The sequence below is a fragment of the Lampetra fluviatilis genome, chromosome 17, assembly GCF_964198595.1.
Source record: "Lampetra fluviatilis chromosome 17, kcLamFluv1.1, whole genome shotgun sequence".
Lineage (NCBI taxonomy): Eukaryota > Metazoa > Chordata > Hyperoartia > Petromyzontiformes > Petromyzontidae > Lampetra > Lampetra fluviatilis.
In genome coordinates this window covers 7,839,262-7,858,865 of record NC_136291.1, presented here as the reverse complement: position 1 = coordinate 7,858,865, position 19,604 = coordinate 7,839,262, and the positions used below count along the sequence as shown (strand labels likewise).

Below are 19,604 nucleotides of genomic sequence, written 5' to 3'. Positions count from 1 at the left end.
TGACTTGTGTTTTCTTGTCAATCAACCTCCACCGTCAGCAGTGTGGTGTGTGGAGCGGGGTGCAGGGATTTCTTGGCGGCCCTTTGCTGCATTGGCATTGCAGCTGCATTGGCATTGTTGCTGCATTGGCATTGCTGCTGCATTGGCATTGTTGCTGCGTTGGCATTGCTGCTGCATTGGCATTGCTGCTGCATTGGGAGGTACAGTATATATATTTTTTTCTAGAAGCAACCTGGCCACAAATGATTGCTCAATGGAGTGGCTCATCACGCGGAGATTTATAGCAGACAAATACTCGAAACGCATGTCGACTCTAAATGTGGGGGTGGGGGGGACGAACCAAACCAGGCAACGTGCGTTTAGGCAATAACTCACATAGGCCCAAGCATGAGGGTACGTCCACATCTGAAACTTTCCCGTAAGAGGTGGTCAAGGGATGGGCAAGCGACCCGACAGCCACGTGTCACTGCATCTAGGATGCAACACACAGGCAGCAAGCTCACGGGAATTCCACGCCCGCACGGTGACACCAACGGTAAAACCCAATCACGCCGTTCGCTCCATCGGCGAAGGTGCTCCTGGCAATTTACTTTCAAGTTGCTTCTTCAGCCAGACAATCCGTGCTTCACGGCGTTGCCTGATCGCGTCTTAGGGAAATGCTTCTTTGGATTCTTTGGGATTTTCCGTGGACGTGCCTTAAGGCTCAACGGGAGGAACGCGAAAGTAACCTAGCAAGAAATAAAAATGTAACAAAACGCAGGACAGGCATCGAGTGATCACTAGCACAGTGTGAAATCAAATGCTCTTAACTGCTGGGTTGTTGCTGTGATGTGTTTTTTTTCTTAACATAAATAAGCTCTTAAACTTTTCTAAAACTATTCATGCTACGGTATCACTTTCCAAGGTGATAAAACGACGTGCTTTTCATTGCTGTTCATCTCGTTTACCTTGATGGGCCTTGCCAGGTAGGGGATGCTCACAATGTATATTTTACATACATCTATAACTGCTGTGCCAACGCACTGCAATGGTTATAACTCAGGTCTTGCAATCCAGAGGTCACCAGTAACTTCGATCTCCAAGCACGACAGTTGAAACAATCGGCAAGTTTCTTAAATCCCCACCACCACAGCAATATGAATGCGTACACTACAGTTTATCAATCATCATGTCACGTGCGGTGAGGCAAAGTGTAGGTAATTCTCCTATATCCTCCAAGATGTCCGGCTAGTGTAGAATAGCAGGCCTAAAAGCCCCTCTTCTGGCTATCTGGTTCTCCTTTTACCTTTTAACTATTAACACAGGAAGTAGAATTTCCAAGATGATTCAATAAAATATTTGGAGTTGCGGTTCACATCCTTTGCAAGCGGTACACCTTTTAGGTAATGATCCCATCAAGGCAATGTGATATACACGCATAAACGCCACTAAAAGCAGGTGATGAAAACAAATCAAAGTACAATATTCACGGGGCAAGGTAAAACAAAAGTGGGAACAGGAGGGGGATCACGGTGGCACTGGAGAGGGCATGTCGAGGGGAGGTGGGGTGGGTGGTCTCTATTGTTTGTCAAGGCCCCTTTCGGAACCCTTTCACGCAACAGTGCGGCTGATGGGGAGCACCTGACAGGCGGCGGCAAGAGCAGAGGGAGCCGTGCGTGCGTGTGGCTGTGTCCAAACACACCGGCCTGCTCGCGCTCACTTTTGAAACTGGATCATGACTCGTCCCTGCGGGTGCCTGCCCTTCGTGGCGCAACCCTTTGCGACCGCTCTATTAGGAAAATTGCTAACAGACAGCGGTGCTTTCGGAGCACGGGGAGGTGGTGGGGGGGGGTGGCCGTTGCACGCAAGTGCCAGCTTGCTAGAAACGCAGGCTCGCAGTTGGGAGGGCCTTTGGACGCCCTGTTTGGAGGTCGCTTCCTGGCGGAGGCGCTGCTAGGGTTGGGTTTGGTTGCTGGAATGCGCATCATCAATGCACGGTGGCATTTTTCGGACGCCGTTGTTTTGCCGCGTGCCTTCGCGTAACAACCTTTCCGAGCGGCATCCAAGCTGTCCGAGGCTGCTTGCTGTACGAGGGTTCCTAATGAACACAGTGTGTGTGTGTGTGTCCATGTAAAACCACTGGTGGGAATGCCAAAAGCAGGTAGGGCAGCCGAAGGTTTCCTTCTTCCGCTGTCTTGTGGATCCATATGACGTGTAACACTCCAAAGACCATTGCTAACATGTGCACTCTTTTATTAAAAGCTTCTTTCCTGTAAGCAAGTGTCAGCGATGCCAGTAGTGAAAGCCATATTTTCGCAGGGGTTATTCGGGGCCGTGCCTCCAGGATGACCTGTGCAATGGTGAGATCGTCGTGCCGTGAACAGTAGCAGGGTGCTTCAGAGGTGATGACAATAGCTTTGGTAAAGTGCACTACAATCTACTAACCCTGATGCAACCTCTTAAAAACCCTATCATCGGGCTGGGAATTTCAACAAGACTCATAAAGGGCTCCACGCTCAGTTATTTCCAGATTCCTGGCCCAGTTTGTCTCTTTATGATGGCCCAATGCTTCCACGCTTAAGCAACAGGTGCGCAGATATTTATCAGAAGCTGCTGATGTAATTCTTGCAAGGCCGTATCAAAACAACGGGCCGCGTGGAATTTAGCCGTTTGATCAAATCGTCCCACATGTCTATGCAAGACTTCACCTCGCAGAGGAATTGATGAATGACACGTTACATAAATTAGGGTGAAGAATATGCGCATGCCCATATTGGGGTTGATTTGAGGGTTTTTTCTCTATCTCATTTTTTGGTACTAGCCAATTAATGTATGTTGAACTTATTTCGCACTGTACGTCGCCAACATAGCCTTATAAATAACAAATAAAGACGTTTTGCCCCTTATGATACATAAGCATATCCATAAAATGTCATCACCAGCAACAGCAGCCATGATCAGTCCACTGCTGGATGAAGGCCTTCCCATGTCGTCGCCATCTTGCACAGTTCTATGATATAGCAATGGACGTAACACCGCACACAATCTTAATTCACGCTCCATCTCCTCAGTGGGGGTTTCTCATGGTCACGTATATTAAGATCCACCTCCATCATGACGACTTCCGAGAAAAGCAAAAGCAATCGTGAAAATGAACACGATTGAAAATGTTCCTACGTGTATGCAGATTTTTTTTTTTACAGTCGTTTGTCGATCGACTGCCATACAAAGGCCTCCACGTGTCATGTCATGGGGGGGGGGAAATGACCAGACTTCACGAAACCAGCCAATGCAAATGTTATGAATGGGGGACCCAGGATCGGTTCAGACATTACTCACCGACTCAGGGTAGAAAATGGCTGCGAATTGAACTCCGGTCACCAGGTTCACAAGTGTGCTAACCAATACATCACCATATGCAGAATGGCTGTGTGCTTTTTTTACACATTTTTATGTCCTGCTTGAAATCAATACATCGCCGCTCCACGCACCATAATTATACCTCATATCAAAATACGGCTAAACCGGTAAAAAGTGAATAGAGGGCATGCAAACGCATGTAACTCGAGTAATGAATTCCACATTACGCATTGCTAATAGCCCTTTGGCCTAAGTGCTTCAGTGCACTATCAAGCGCATGTGAAATTGCTATTTATTTATGGATATTTTAAGGAGCACAATAATTTAGACCCTAAATGGAAAGCTTCCAAGCCACGGTCTAATGTTTGCCATGACTGTGGGCCGGCCAAATGTCTGAAAACAATTGTTAACTATCTCCATTACCCATAGTGGCCGCTTGTTGTGGACTGACAGCTGTTTTTCATAACAGTGATACTGCGCATATCAAACGGGGCCATTACCAAAGTGGTGCAGCGGGTGGAGAGCTGGCTAGAACCGTGGCGGTGAAGCGGAGGCTTTGATTTATGGCGTGTGCGCACGTTTGTGTCAGCATCCTTTAAGAGCTTCCACCTGCAGACTCCCTGCAAGGCGCATTTAGCCAACGCCAGTAATCAGCACAAGACAGATATGGTCTCTCAATTTTTCAGCGCCGGCCATTGAACACGGCAAACCGTCTTGCTGCAGCTATCATATTGTGGCAGCGCACGCCTTTTGATTTACACGCCCAGAGATCGTGACTCGCTGCGATTTTTTTAACGCGGAACATGCGCGGCGTTTGCTTTGTGTGCAAAACGTGGCGGTGCTGGGGGTGACGTGGGGCGGGGGGGGTTGGAAGGGGGGGTGAGACAGAGGAAGAATTGAGCAAATTAAAAACACATTTACATTCACAAAATAGGCGAAACATCAGTGAGCGAGCAAAGTTGGTCTTGAGGGTTGTCAGAAGAGGCTCTGCGCGTGTAAGGTTACCCAAATCAAACGAGACGTGCCTTTATATTGTAAGTCGTGGCCGCTACAACCGTTCTCCTTCGCCTCTGACGTTCGCATAGCTTCTTGCCAACGGCACTCGCGAAATAGTCGGCAGTGTCACTGCGGAGGTGCACTGGTTAGCACAATGATGAACCTGGCGATGGTTGAAGAGCCGATTCTGGACTTGACGCTCTGCGCTCACCTCGGAGTTACAGTCGACGAGCACTGCCGCTGTCTCGTCTGCGAATGTCAATGTGGCTCGGAGTCTCCACTGGTGCAGCGCTATTCAAGACCGCTGTCATTGATTCATGGCTGGGTAAACGTTCTCAAGAAGAAACGCAGCCTCGCGGCTGGGACAATACTTTTGCCATGAGCGTTATCCAGCACTATAGCTTATGCCTGTGCCAGGGCGGAACTTGCTTCTAGATTTGAAGCTTTCGTGACTGCAAGGATTCATACTCTTAGGTTTTTTCGGTAAAGTCACGTAGGTAAAAAATGAAATTAAAAGTTAATAAAAGTAAATTTCGATTTAAAGCTTTCGTGACTGCAGGGATTCATCTTCTTGGGTCTTTCGGTAAAGTCACGTAGAAGGGAAGTAATAAAATAATAAAAAGAAAACATAATAAAATAATTCTCACGACGTTTCAGCCACAACGCAAGCAGCCGTCCTCAGGTGAAACCCAGGTCTGTCGAGGCGACGCTGTCGCGGTTGAACGGATCGAGGTATGGATATGGTATCTGGACACCCCGGTTGTATACGTTGGCTTCATTGTCAAGATCAATCCGTACTGGTTCGTTGAAAGCAAAGCTGAAATGTTTGTGTCTGCTTGAACTAACAAGGCGGCGTTATAAGCTCTTGACAACCTTTTTCTTTTCTCTCCATTCCAACACAGAGGGAGTCACATGATGCTGCCCACCCCCTGTTAAGTAAATACAAGCCCTGCTGGACAGGTAAGGGACCTATAGTAATAGGTTTTGACCCTTTCAACTGGTACAAAAACTGACACCTTTATACAAGGCATCATGTTTGCAATAACCACAACACAAGCAGTCAAAATGCAAACAAAAAGAAACAACTCTGATAATGATATGCACTGTCCTTGAAGTTGATTGGTCCACACCCAAGACAGTTTTTCCTAGAGCCTAGTCTCCATTGGTGTTGGACCAGATGACGCCAAAAGGCTTTGCATTTTGACTGCTTGTGTTGTGGTTATTGCAAACATGATCCCTTGTATAAAGGTGTCAGTTTTTGTACCAGTTGAAAGGGTAAAAACCTATTACTATATTTTGCCACTTGTAAAGGAGATGTCTCAAAAGGTAAGGGACTTGTTGAATCAACGGAGTCGAGGCAGCAAAGCTAATCCAATGACTTGAGGTGTTGCTGCTACGCAAAATCCACGAATCCACTTCCCTGCAGCGTACCCTCGTGTGAGAACACGCGGTCCGCACTTTTAATGCCATGTGCATTTGAAGTTTCATTTAACCATCTCCACATCGTAAATTACGTGGTAAAAATAACGAGGAAGTGGTGTGGAACAACGTCTGCGAACCTGTGCGTTGATATTGGTGGCACAGGCGGTGCATCGGCCAGTCGTCTCAGTCAGTCTACCCACGGCACCTGGGTCTGTCCAGTGACCTCCTGCCAGCAGGCGTTCGACACCTGACGTGCGGTTAACGTGCACATCGCCTGGCACAAGCGACGTGGTGACGTCACCGCCACTTAGTAGTGAATGGCGGTTGTTGTTGATATATTGTATTCACATTATGCGATGCATAGGGCAATCAAAGTGATGTATAGAAACTAGATGGCGTGCTGGTGAGACAAATTATAGGTGCCTCTTCCAAGATGTATGGTCAGCATGGAAGGCGAAAAGCACCCTCTAAGAAAGGCTTCCTGGAGCACTTGTGGAGACCCTTCAAGAAATTGCAGGCCTGTGCCTTTACCTTTTACAGTATACAATGACATGAATGGCTGTTCTGTTAAAGATGCTGTAAAAAATCAACCTAGGTCTATAAGTCAGGCGGATATTAGCCCATGGATATGTGTTCTTTCTTTGGCAAGGGGGACTTGAGTATCCAACCCACACTTTGTTCCAGGATTCACATTGCACCGTCGTTGCCTCGAAACAGACATTCACACAAATCCAGCTACACACACTGATTAATTATTACAGAGTGTAAAAAGCTCAATTGAACAAAGCCTCTTTTGTAAAAAAAAGTTCATAATATTGACCTCACTCCCTCCCACAAAACACACGAATAATAATGTTTATCCAGTGGGTGAGTTACTTTATGCAAAGCTATGCTTCAATCAAATTAATTTCCAGTTAAATATTTAAAGAGAACCACAAAGCCCGTATTGAGTGAGCTGCAACCCATTGATGACGTGATTCGCAGCATTGCTGTGCAACTCAATGATGCGTTTGAAGGCCACAACACAATCTTAGGGCTATTGTTGATGGCAAAGTTCTCTGGAAATATGGAACTGCCATACAAATCTCCATAGTTACTCGTCGTAAATGTGTTGCTGGTGACGATCGCCCTAATATTGCCTTAGTACAGCGCATCGTGGCTTTGAGCTCTGTGTACGAGACACAGGATGCGCATGCAAGATGGAGTTTGCTGATGACGCACTGCTCCAGTGCTCCCCAGAGGCAGCTTAAGGCTCATTCACACGTGACAGGTCGGAGGGCACATGTGCACGTGACCTGGTGGTGAACACAATACTCATGTGCAAAGTCCGGACACTCCCACTTCTTCACAGATGTTCGATCAGAATGGAAGAGGAGGCCAATATAGTCTCTAGAGGGGCTCTCTGGAGCTCTCTAGAGTCGAGGGCCTGTTGGTAGAGTAGCATGAACAAGAAATTGCAGGCCTACACCTTTACCTTTTATCACCGTTTTTCAACTTGTTACCATATGTGCTATATTCGTTGTCTGTTTTAATCCCATGCCCAACAAGTCCTTGTAATGCTGCTATGGGGAATTATCCCTGTGCTGGTGAAGTGGATGGTTAGTGAGTCGGTGACATCGTTTCCACGAGTGACCCATGGCGTGCAGTGTCATAACTTGAACCAAACATTTTTATTTGCTTTTAATTTCTTGCCGATTTAACGAAATTAAAATGTTCACAAAGTGGTTAGGCAAGTCGGTTTAGTAAAGCCCGTGAAGATGAGTGAATCTTACCAATATTAGGAGGTTAAAGCGCAGCCCTGCAATTGCTGGCTCATGCCCCCGCTGGCAGAAGGGCTTCCACTAGAGGGCACTATAGAGATCCCCTCTACAGGTATCTTAATCCCCTCTTCAACGTTAACATGTTTTTTTTTTAAACCTTATCAAGTAAAACAACTAATTGTTTATTTTTTTCCACACTGACCGTAATGAGTGCATGATACCCATTTCCACAGTCGACTGGTGTGATGCCCTTGGTGTTGGATGGAGATATTTATAAAGTCGCAAAATTATCAGAGAAAAGCTTTAAAACGATCATTATTTTAACCACCACCACCAACAACACCTGTGCCTCTATTTGTATATGTTATGTATTGCAACCTATTGTGGAAAAAAAATGTTTTAAAACATAACCCTTATATTCGGCACTGTGTACATTTTTTTTATAAGAACAAAGATGCAATCTCACTTGATGCATCCAAACGCATCGAACATCGCCAACGCCGTGGCAAGCTGCGCTTAGAGATTCCCGTTTGTACGAAAACGTTTTTTAACCATCAAGAGCAAGGATAAGAGAAATAGATAACGAGGCTAAAAATATGTCTTTCTAATCATCTTCATTATCACGTTGCCATTACTTCGCAATAACTAAATGTAATTGCCTAAACAACATGTTTTAATGCGACACTGATTACTGCCAACCTTTGTCCTGAGAGTGAATGATAATGATAGCCGCACATTTCACAATGTTCTTTATTTCCTTTGTTAATGGAGGGATAGAGAGAGACAGAAAAAAAATCCTTTTCAACACACATCGGGCATTCCCACGCAATTTTATCCCCCAAACTTAAAAAATCCCGTCTAATTGTTGCGGGACGGAGGGGGGGGTGGTTTGTGGGGAGCTTGCGAGAATACCGTTCATTCAATAGCATGGACATGCATTGTGGTCCAAGGAACGGCTTCAGACCTCTGAGCGCGGCGCTAATCCGCTCGAAATAAAGGCGGTGGCACAGCGGCGGGCACCACTTCTCTGACGCGAGATTCTCCCCGGCCCGGCCCGGCCGGCCAGCCCCCCACCCGGTGCTGCTCACAGGTGCCAGTGCACCCGTGCACAATGCGATAGCCTTGCACACTCTCTCTCTCCGTCACACGCTGACCCCCTCGACCCATCCTGGCTCCCTCTCTACCAAAGAGGGCGCCCCAACCCCATGCCGCCCCCCCGGGCTCCTAAATCTGAGCCTCCGTGGCTCGGTGCACGCACTTTGTGCTAAGGTCGCGTGCTATTTCAATTCGGGCACTGCCGGCGAAGAACGATCCAGGAAAGGCGAAAGATGAATACTGGGAACATTGCTAGGATGAAGGAAGTTGAAGAAGGGAGGATGTTGAGAGAGAGAGGCCAAGAGGCGGACATAGATGTTGGTTGGTGACTTCAAGGAAGTGGTAAGATGAAGGAGTTCAAGATTGGATCGATGATGGGAGATTCAGCCAAAGACCTCTCCATGGTTGCGAGATGTTAACGACCTCGCCTGGTATGCAGGATGTCGTGGGTTCGATTCTGACCCTGATGCTTGTATATTTGGAGTTTTTATATTCTCCCCGTGGCCATGTGGATTTGTCTCTGGATGTTCCAGTTAAGAGTTTTTGCCGACGATAAATTTCCACATGACGATAAGCCACTTCGTTGAGATATAATTTGCGGCCAGGTCGCATCTGAAAAAGAGCTATATAGCTCAGTGGGTCTTATCTCGTAAAATAAAAGTTTTTTTTTCTTGGACAGAGGACTAAAGAAGGAGTGCTGTGTCCTGTGTGTGTGTGTGCACCCCCACAGTGGGGAGCGGTGGGGCAGTGGTTTGTGAACTCTCACTACAAAGCTGGCCACATAAATTGGATTCCCGGGCCACGGCTAACATCATTGGCAAGAAGTATCAGAACTTGTCCTGGGCCTCCCCTAGGTCGATTCAGCCCTGAATGAGTCCTTAGTGCTGTTGTAAACATGGGCACGGTGGAGACTAATGCGTCGCGCTGGACATACCACCCCCTCGTGTGCTGCGCAGATTGGTGCTCATGGCCAGTACTTTCTCCAACAGCCATAAGGCAACGTTTTATAGCCCTGAGCCAATGGTGGAAATTCCGCATCCCTAAGTCAAGTACCGTTGACTGCCAACAAAATGCACGGGACAATATGTTGAAATGCTCACATCATAGCCTCAATGTTGTAGAAAAGGGGCTCATGACACACACACACACACTTTTCCGCAGCATAGTGATGCTACTAAAGGGTAAGAGTGCAGTTATTTTTTTATGTGTTTAGAGTTTTCTGACAGTTTCGTTTATTCCCCATAAATCAGGGCTTTAATAGAATATAAACCAGATTTCAAACAATCTTGGGTTCCAAAAATACATTTTTTGATATAAATTTAATGTGCCATAGGTAGAACCTTGTACCGTGGGGCATATGGATTTTGTAAACCTTTTGTTTAAAAAGTTCAACTAAGTTTTTAAAGAAAGGAAGTACATTATCACCTACAGCTGGACCCTAGATATCTTGAAAGCATGCGTGTGTGCGACCACTTTCCATTTATTCATGCTTTCCCTCAAACCTGCTGTGTTTAATAATACCTTTGGAACTCTGCCACTTTTTTCACTACCCAGGGCTATTCCTCCTTCCACCGCTGTGCAGAGAGAAAGGGACATGAAGTGAAATAAATAAATGAGCGCAATAAAGAAGCTTTGGGCAGTCCACCACCTGCCCCAGCAAATATCCATCCCATACCTGCTACGCGGCGGCGGCGGTGTCGGACGGCAATACGATGACACTTCAAACTGGATTCTTCGCAATAGAGGGAAAAATAGGGGGGGGGGGGCGACTCAATTTGCAAAGTGCTGCCTTTGCCAAAGTGCGCCCGTCGAATAAAACAAAAACCGGGACTCATTTCAAACCCACGAACGGCAGTGCTCCAGGAGGACTGCGGCTTTCATTCAACAGCGCCGCCCGATCAATGGCTCACGTGCACAGGGACTGATCGAGGGCTCACCGTCGAAGCGGTTGATTGATTGCCCGGGCTGCATTGTGCCGTCAGCTCGCCGGCGCTGTCCACCAAGGCCACAAAAGAGAGCAGCGAACGCAGGTCCCCCCCCCGCTCCGCTGCCCCGCGCGCATGATCTCACATCGCTCATTAGGCCAGGCGAGGCACACTTTCCCACGTCCGGCTAACAATGGAATAGTCCGGCCAAACAATGGAATAGTCCGCTCTGCTTTGTTCACATTCTGTCCGTGTGGACAATTGCTCTGCTCGAGTGCCTGGGCAGAAGCCACCGGCCCCCCCCCCGTCCTCTCCTCTCTCTCCCGAGGAAGACGTATTGGCTTTGTTTTTTCATGCATTGTTTATAAACTACTTCTAAGACATTTTCCCCCCCCATTGAATTTCATGTAAGTGTTCAACAAGGCCGTAAGCAAGGCCTAAAGATTGTGGTGTTGTGTGCGTAGATATAGATGTGGGTGATTAGGCAATCATTACTTTTCAAGAAATTGTGAAAGTATTCGCTTTATGCTTGAATAGTTCAATGGGGCGATGGTTTTTGTACAGTCCTGCAGGATTTTTTTTCATCGCAAATTGAAACAAATTCAAAAAACATTCCATAGCAAGACTATTGAATCTCATAAGTAACTCAAATGTCTATAAATTGTTTTAATACATTTTTTACATCCTGAAGGATATTTTCATTTTGTAAAGACTAACAAGCTATAATACATGTTTTTGGTAACGAACTACGATATAGTTGAGCGGCCTGCTTTAATATACATTTTGCAAAAGAAGTCCTTTCTTCCATTTGTTTCCATTGGCCCTGAAAACCACCTACATCAACAGGTGCCCAGCCAAAATATTAGCTGCATTTATTATTTGCTTTTCAGTATGAAGCTACATTCTTGCTAAGGTAGCTGAATATGAACATGCGTATTGCACACTCCATATATGCTAAGTGTAACTTTGTGTAAGTTTGGCAAAGCATTACAATACTTAGACGTTACAGTGTGCAGCCCAAAAAAGTATTTCAGAAATACTTTGTCTGATAATCAATATTATTCGAAGCATTTTCCATTCCCATCATCAATAAATGTAACTTATTTGTTGAGAAAACCACTTTTGATAATACAAACAGATGGTGATTGGGTCAGCACATTTGGTTTGATCGTTGGTTTGATCGTTGGTTTGATCGTTGGCGATCAAACCAAATGTGCTGACCAGTGGAAACAAGTTCGCCGCTTGTTGCAGAGGCTCGTTGGTACGAATCCAGCAGGTTTTCACTGTAAATACTGCGGACTGTGTACCAACCAGAGGTGTGGACTCGAGTCATGTGACTTGGACTCGAGTCAGACTCGAGTCATGAATTTGATGACTTGCGACTCGACTTGGACTTGCATAACAATGACTTTGTCCCACCTATGAGATGTGGACTCGAGTCATGTGACTTGGACTCGAGTCAGACTCGAGTCATGAATTTGATGACTTGCGACTCGACTTGGACTTGCATAACAATGACTTTGTCCCACCTCTGGTACCAACCATAAAATATCCCATGACGCAATTCGAAAGAGTGGGTCATTATGTAACCGGCATCATTGTCCAAAATTGCTAAAACATAAATATTTATTCACAACTGTGATTGCTGCAAAAACCACTGCAGCAGACTGTGTCTGTGCAACACGAGCACATCCTTTGGAAGTTCAACGTGAATACGTACATACAGCACCTTCGTGATAGCCTCGTGCAATGGCAACGGCGTGAATGACAAATGTGCACACACAATTTGCTGTTGAAGATCACAGCAGGTCTGGGGGAACCTATCATGGCCCCCCAGAGCTGTACGCGACCTTCACTTCACGCGGCTCGCTGCCACGTGAGGCCTACCACTTGGAAACGGCCCACAAACAATATTTATCTGTCGCTGCGCAAGCGTCGCACTAATTTGGCGGTGGAGGGGAAATATTTTCCATCTGACAAACTCTGTGCTTCAAATGCGTTGCACACTCGGTCACTTCCAACACTCGCAAGAGGCCTCTTGCAGTGAAGGAATTGACTGAGGTGTCTGTGTGTGTGACTGTGAGGTTGCCAGCCAGAGGTATTTGAAAGTCATATTCGGCCCTCTAGAAGCAATGGGTTGCCAACCTGTTGTTCACCTTCTCTAGCTCTTTAGCATGTACAATACTTTGCACTGCTATCGTTTTTTTTCCGTATTGATTGTTGTTGTAACTTGCTGACTCGCCCCTACTGGGCATTTGTTCAAAAAAAATAGCTTCATAGCTCATCGGATTCCTGCAGAATAAATGAAGATTCTGTTTATGATAATAATGCATTGTCGTATGTATTAGTGCAATATGTCTTTGTTCTAAACTAGGACTAATGAGTTAAACAAATGCAGTGTGGTTTGGAAAATACTTTATTTTCGTATGGCCTATTTATAAATAACATATCATTTGTTGGGGTTTTCTTTATTTCAAAGGGACAGGTATTTGTCGGTGCTTACTGTAATGCTCTTGGCGATCATGAGCCAGAGGTGTACATTCCACATTCCCATGGCGAGGCCTTGCCTCTCTCAATGACAGCCATTGTTGACGTGCCATCACATGATTAGCTGAATCAAACCAAGCTAAGGATGTTGAACTCAGACACTCGAAAATGGTCGTTGTGCTGCGTTATTAACCAAGCTATGTCGCTACACACCTAGACTTAACGTTATACCTAAAACAAGCTCCGAACAATAGCTGGCATGGTGTAAGCTCGCCGTGACATGTTGGGATTTACTAAAGGAGCGGCTTCTCAGCCAAGTCTCTATCAATATGCTGAACCATCTACAATCGCTTTCACAAACTACGCACGGCCACTGTCACCATACGCTGTACACTGCCAAATATGTTTGAGTCGAAATAAAATAAAAAGTGCTCGTTCTGAGCCAGCCCGGGCAAGCGTGGCATTGTGTTTTTTACACAACTAGAATGAAACGTGTTGCACTGGAAACCCTTTGGGCGTGTATATAAAGCGCACCTAAACCATTACATTCAAGCTGCATAATAGCTCGGCAATTATACGAGGCAGGTGCGACAATGACCTCCTGTGCAGTAGTCAGTGCTGGGCTTGCATGTTGACATCAATTGGGGTAGCCCAAGTGATGTGCAATAGGTTCCCCATATTAACTCGCCAGGCAGTAGCTGGACGTGCAAATATAAATGCAAAATGACAGAGACGATATCAAAATGAACATTCATTTAATGATCCGGGGAATTACAAAATAGACCACTCAGTAAGTTGTCAAAGGTGTGGGATATGCAGGAATGGGAATTTGGGGCACTTGTGAGAAAATGATCAAGCATTGGCTATGTAAGGAGTTTTCAACGACACATTTGATTACGGATTCTTACAATTTTGAAAAATATAATTCTTATTTTGTTTTACCAGGTGAGAAGGCAAGAGACCAGGATGGTATCGTTTTTCACGAATGATCTCGGTCACCAAAACGACAAAAGCAACGCAAACAAAATAAGAGCACAGCGATTAGCTGTACAGGTCAGACAGGACAGACGCATGATAATTACGACAACAATTATCGCAATGACAATGATGGTTAAGATAATTGAACACTTTAATGCCGGTCACGTGTGTGTGTGTGTAGGCCGAAAAGTGATGCAAGTGACATTTTAATTGTTTAGATTCCAGCTGTTATTCTTGGCTATTAACATTTGCCGCGTAATTTCTACAGACTCTTAATTTGTTGGGGCCTGAAAACAAATTATGCCATTTAACAAAAATAGGTACATCCAAAATAGATATATTTTAAAGCAGACTAGCAATTGTTTGTCAATAAATTACTCGAAGCATTGTGTTTGCAAGCATAAATTGTAGTTGATTAATGTTTGGTAATTAAGTAGCCAGCTGTGCTCACTGGTAGAGAGAGCGGCTCGCAATCACAGGATTGTGAATTCAGGACAACTTTGTGGGGAAATCCACAGACTTTTCCCCACCAGCTCAGTGCTGCCAAGAAGAGATGAGCACCACCTCAATGCTCATGTGAGGAGATCACCTTTGAGTTGACTTTCACTGATTTAAAATATAATTTGTTTCATTGAAGTCCTTTTAAGTGCCATTCTTTACTGCCCCTTTTGACCTAAAAAGTCACTCTGAGCCACGATTGTGTGAAACCCGACCCCGGACCAATGCAAAAGTTCGTGATGATTTCTTTTTTTTTAAACCACAACAAGACCTCTGCCGAGATATTTATTTTAAAAGCACTTAGGTGTTGGGGGAGGGGGTGTGGAAAGGGGTAACAAAAAATGAGAGAGAAAGAAGCGGCCTTCATTTTTTCACACGGCGCTGGAAGAAACGGGACAAAATGAGCGATCGGTGCAGTGGTCGTGAGATCAGTTTGCGCGGAGAAATATTAACGACGCGCGGTTCGGGCTCACAGGGCCCAGCGCGTGGCAGCGGCGTGAACGTCTCGTGAGATGGCTGGGCTATATCGTGAAATATTAAATAAAAAAGCAAGGCACGCGAGAGAAAAAATTCCATCGCAGCATCCATGATCTAAGCGCCCTCCTTTCCCACCGCGAGCGTAGGCCAACGAAAGCACGGCGCCTTTGCGAGGGCCGTGTCTCGCTCGGCTGACGCACGTCTCCACGCTTTTAGAAGCAATGTGGGGGGCTGCCGAGCGCCATCGGACGGGGCTGCTTGTGACAAGTTCTCTAAATAGCAGCAGCGAAGGGGGCGGGTTGGGCTGCAGGCCCGTGGCCATTCACGAGTGGGAAGAATGATGCCCCGCATAAGCCGACGCTCCATCCGTCCCTAAATTTATCCGCAAACACCTTTTTTTTTTTAGAAATTACACTTCGGCACTGTAGGCCCTCTCGGGGTTCAGGAAGCCGACAAAGACTCAACAAAAACGAATCTCAGAAGTTGGAATCGTACGCTGTGTTTGCGGAAAAAATACTGTTACGGTTTAAGCTAAACTAAAAATTACGTTTGACTTCAGAGTGACTGCTGTGAGGGTAAAGTGCCACTGGTGCTGATATGTGTGGTAGCACATATTTAAGGATGTGACTTATCAGAGCAAGATAAATATAAACGCGATGCACATCACACTTCTCGGAATAACTTTTTAAATAGTATCCTTGCACATAAACATATCTCATTGGCTCTTACAGGAAGGAAACATCAGGTATTATTTCTTAGGCTTCTATGAGATTTTCTTCCGAAAATATCTTCGTGATAGTCTTAAAGGGGTCCTGAGGGTATTATTTATACACTTAACTGAAGTATACATTATGAAAACAATGCTCAATCTTATTGATGTCACACATATTTATCCATTCAAGAAGCGTGTTCCCCTTTAGAGCAAATGATTAACAGCACGCTGGTTCGGCTTAGTCACTGAGTAGAGAGGCGACTCGTCTGAGTGGCAGCGAACAGACTTGAAGTGATGTCCCGGACAGACACTGGGCTGAGGTGTCACACACTCAAGTCCCTTTGACTTCCTACTCCCCGAGGGCTGTCAGGGAGCTCGTGCGTCATCCTGCCGACACGTCGCAGAGCGAGACAGCACACGTCAACTGCGCACGCCAACTGCGAGATTTCATGTCCTGGCCCTATCTCCCCTTTGAGAGTTTTATGATTTCTATAACAAATATATATTGCCACTGTAATGCCATCAAAATCGGTTGTCCAACCCAGGACACTGTGCAAAGGGAATGAACGGTCATAATTAGAGGCCCGTAAACACCCTTGCTTGGTGTAGGCCCTGCTGTGAACCTGCACTTGTGTCCGCCATAAAACTGTCTTCATTTTAACTCAAAAGTGTGAAGCCCCCAGGAGGCATCTGGCAATTCCAGAAACATAAATAACCTTTACTGGGTTATCCAGTGCCCATTTGCGGTGCCTTGAGGGTACATGGAAATGTAACAAGGTGAGCTAAAAAAAACTACTCTTGACATGCTACCCATTAAATGGAAAACAATGACAGAGGAGCCGTGATGAGTGACGGGTTTGCAAAGAAGAAATCGGAAACAGAAAGCGGCCGGGTGGAGTGGGAGGCAGGAAGGGCGATTAGATGATAATGTGACATGTGACATTTAAAGTATGTTGCATGGCATAGCTGTCCCGTTATTTGACTCCACCGCAGCAAAAACCATACTGCCGTTATCAATCATCCATGTCGATCAAATGCTCTAACGGTTAAGTGCCCTGCTAATTGTGTATGTTATACTCAGGGTCAAATCAGGTGGTATTTATTATTTTAAAAGAAAGGATTATCTTTCCGTGCCTCAGAAAACGGCACTCGTTTGGCAATGTAATACTCAGGGACGATTAATTACCAAAATGTAATGAGTGTGGTGGCTTTGTCAACGTCACAAGTTCTAATGTCCCAACGGATGTGGTGAGGGGTGAAGAATCGAAGGATGCTGGGGGCCAGAATTGCACATCGTGTTGCCACCTCGCTTCGTCACAATGGCCACCTCGCGAGGCAATGAGTAATATTACAAAATACTTTTTTAAAAACACGCTTTAATTAAATGTACCGTACGAGTAATGGCAGAACTCCAAGAAGTGACCCCGAGGCTTGCCATAACGTAAGGGGCCGTGGTGATTTACAGCAAACGTGAGTTTAGCGTGGACAATTAGACCCAAGCCGAAACATAACATATTAAAAAAAAAGGTTTAAAAATATATTTTTTATTTTTAATGATATAATATAGTATTGTCACCAGTATGACATACGTATACCAAGTTTGCAGTCGATACGACATTGGGAAGTGGGTTAAAATTTAATTACAACATTTGAGGATACGACAACAGACAGAGTCTTGGCATCAGTATGACATAAGTATTTCAAGTTTGCAGTCGATAGCACATTGGGAAGTGGGTAAAAATTGAGTTACAAGATTTTTTGAGGATACGACAACAGACAGAGTGAATTAAATAAAAGCGTGAAATAAAAAGCAGGGGAAGCATTTCGCAAAAGCCACAAACAAAAGGTCAGCAACAGGTGCTGGCCTGTTTTTTTTTTCTTTCATAGCTTGGAAATTGCGGTGCAATCAGAGCTTAGATGCGAGTTTGTGGGTAAGCCTGCACATGTGGCGTTGTTCTTGAATGTTCTGATCGATTGTACTTCACCGATCAATTGAACCCCCCCCCGAACTTTCTCATCCACGTGGGAGATAAATAACAATTACAATAATAAGAAAAGGGATGAAAATTATAATTGTTGTATGTCACAAAGGTTGTTTGACCATACTTTGCCTTGCCGGTCAGTACGGGATGGTGAAGGGGGAGCCTGGGACTGGTTTGGATATCGCTCGAAGGTATACACACACTGTATAGAAGTGAAATCATGTCACATGTAAATAAAAAATAGGATGTAGACATTTTAAAATGCCATGGTAAAAAGACTGACATCGTTTACTTGTGATTATTAACACTGGTCAACAAAACAAAAATTCTGGCCTGGACTTTTGCAGCTGCTTTAGACTAATTTCAGGGTGCTGATTCCAAATCTGATCTCAGATTTGCTCTATCACATCTCATTTTTATGCTATCGGCATACCCCATTTTTCATTGATTTTACCCGAAATTAACTCTGTCACTTACGATTGCAAGTTGCTGCGAGTCAGTGACTGCTTTATTGTTAAAATATGGTGCTGTATTTTTAGGATAGTGTGTTTATAATATCAGTTTATGTAGATATCCACATTTATTTAATATTTTTCTTCTGCAGTTTTTATTGAAAATGCAATATTTTATATCTCAAAAAACCTGATGTGATAGACAAAAACTGATGCCAGATTTGGAATCAGCACCCCAAAATTACATTAAAACCGTTGAAATACCTTATGCCAGAAAAAGTGTGTTGACCAGTGTAATATTCAATTGCCTATGTCCACGTCTCGTAGAGCCTCAGGAAAGTTACTTGAAGTCAGAATGTAAGGCTGCTGTTTAAATCATCAGATCCAAACTTTAATTACATGGGACGAAACACAGAAAGGAAGGACCATTCTGTTCACGCAAGATGTAATACATCTTAGTGTGAGAACAGGCACTTTGATATCCTTACCATGTTAGTCGATTTACGGCTAACATGCCATCGAAAAAGAGGTTTCTGGCCAGAGTGCACCAGCGTACACCGCAGCATCCCGAAGTGATTTGCGATTCTGTCATCGCGCACACGTGCACCAAAAGGTGAAGCATCGTTGAAGGATGTGGACCTCAGCGATTGTGTCAAACGAGCTGGAAAAGGGCTGCAGCGAGGAAAGGAAGTTGCGTACATCAAATGTCACTTGGTGCACATTGAAAGCAGCAGCAAGAGTTGGTTTTAGGTTTTTTTTTTTGCAATGAAGGCAAGAAACGGTCGGTCTGAGGTGGGGCGACGGAATTTATACGCAACCACAGAACAGCTGGACCCTGGTTCTGACCACTCTCAATGGTTCTTTTCATCCCGATCTGCCAGGCTATTTCCAAGCCCACTGCTTCCGAAACATATGGTACAATTTCCAAACAAAGTGCAATCATGCACAGCTTCTCGCCGTGCAAAAACGGAGCTCGTGGTAGCTACAACTATAACAGCAAATTCATCCATCAATGCCTAAATTACCTGCTCTGGGTGCTAAAGGATGAATAACGTATTTTCAAATGTATTAAACAAACTACATTGTTTTGCATGCATATGGTTGCAGCATTTAAGAAAAAAAACATTTAAAATGCCATGCCTCCGTGTAAATGTTGTTTTAAAATCAACTCATTGTCAGTTGGGTAAAATGTTGTATTCTTAATAAACAAAATCTAGCTAATGCATGGTACATATATGACAAATCTACATTTTAACAAATTGAATAAGCTGGGTACGCTTCCTCGTGTTGATGCTAAGAATCCTAAGCTGAACACAGAACTATGGGCAAAGATAAATAATAGCCAATAAAATGGACGTGCATACCGGACATTTCTTGTGAAAGCACTTCTTAGGATAGAGACAATTAATGAAGGAAACCCTTCCAAGCTCAGTTTTTTTTGTGAATTATATCTTAGCAAAAGTCCAGCGGAAGCACACGGG

The 19,604-nt window shown here is 44.9% G+C and overlaps 1 protein-coding gene across 4 annotated transcripts in view; it reads right to left on the bottom strand.

Moving 5' to 3' along the window:
- Window positions 1-19,604, bottom strand: part of FHOD3 (formin homology 2 domain containing 3) — a 171,561-nt gene that overhangs the window by 105,754 nt on the left and 46,203 nt on the right. Inside the window, exon 1 of one of the 4 annotated variants that reach the window (XM_078864112.1) lies at window positions 10,550-10,621. The exons of the other annotated variants lie outside the window; for them this stretch is intronic. Within the exon in view, the coding sequence (XP_078720238.1) occupies window positions 10,550-10,583 (34 nt within the window). The 5' untranslated portion in view covers window positions 10,584-10,621. Of the gene's footprint in view, window positions 1-10,549; window positions 10,622-19,604 lie in introns of those variants that run through there. 4 annotated transcript variants of the gene reach the window in all.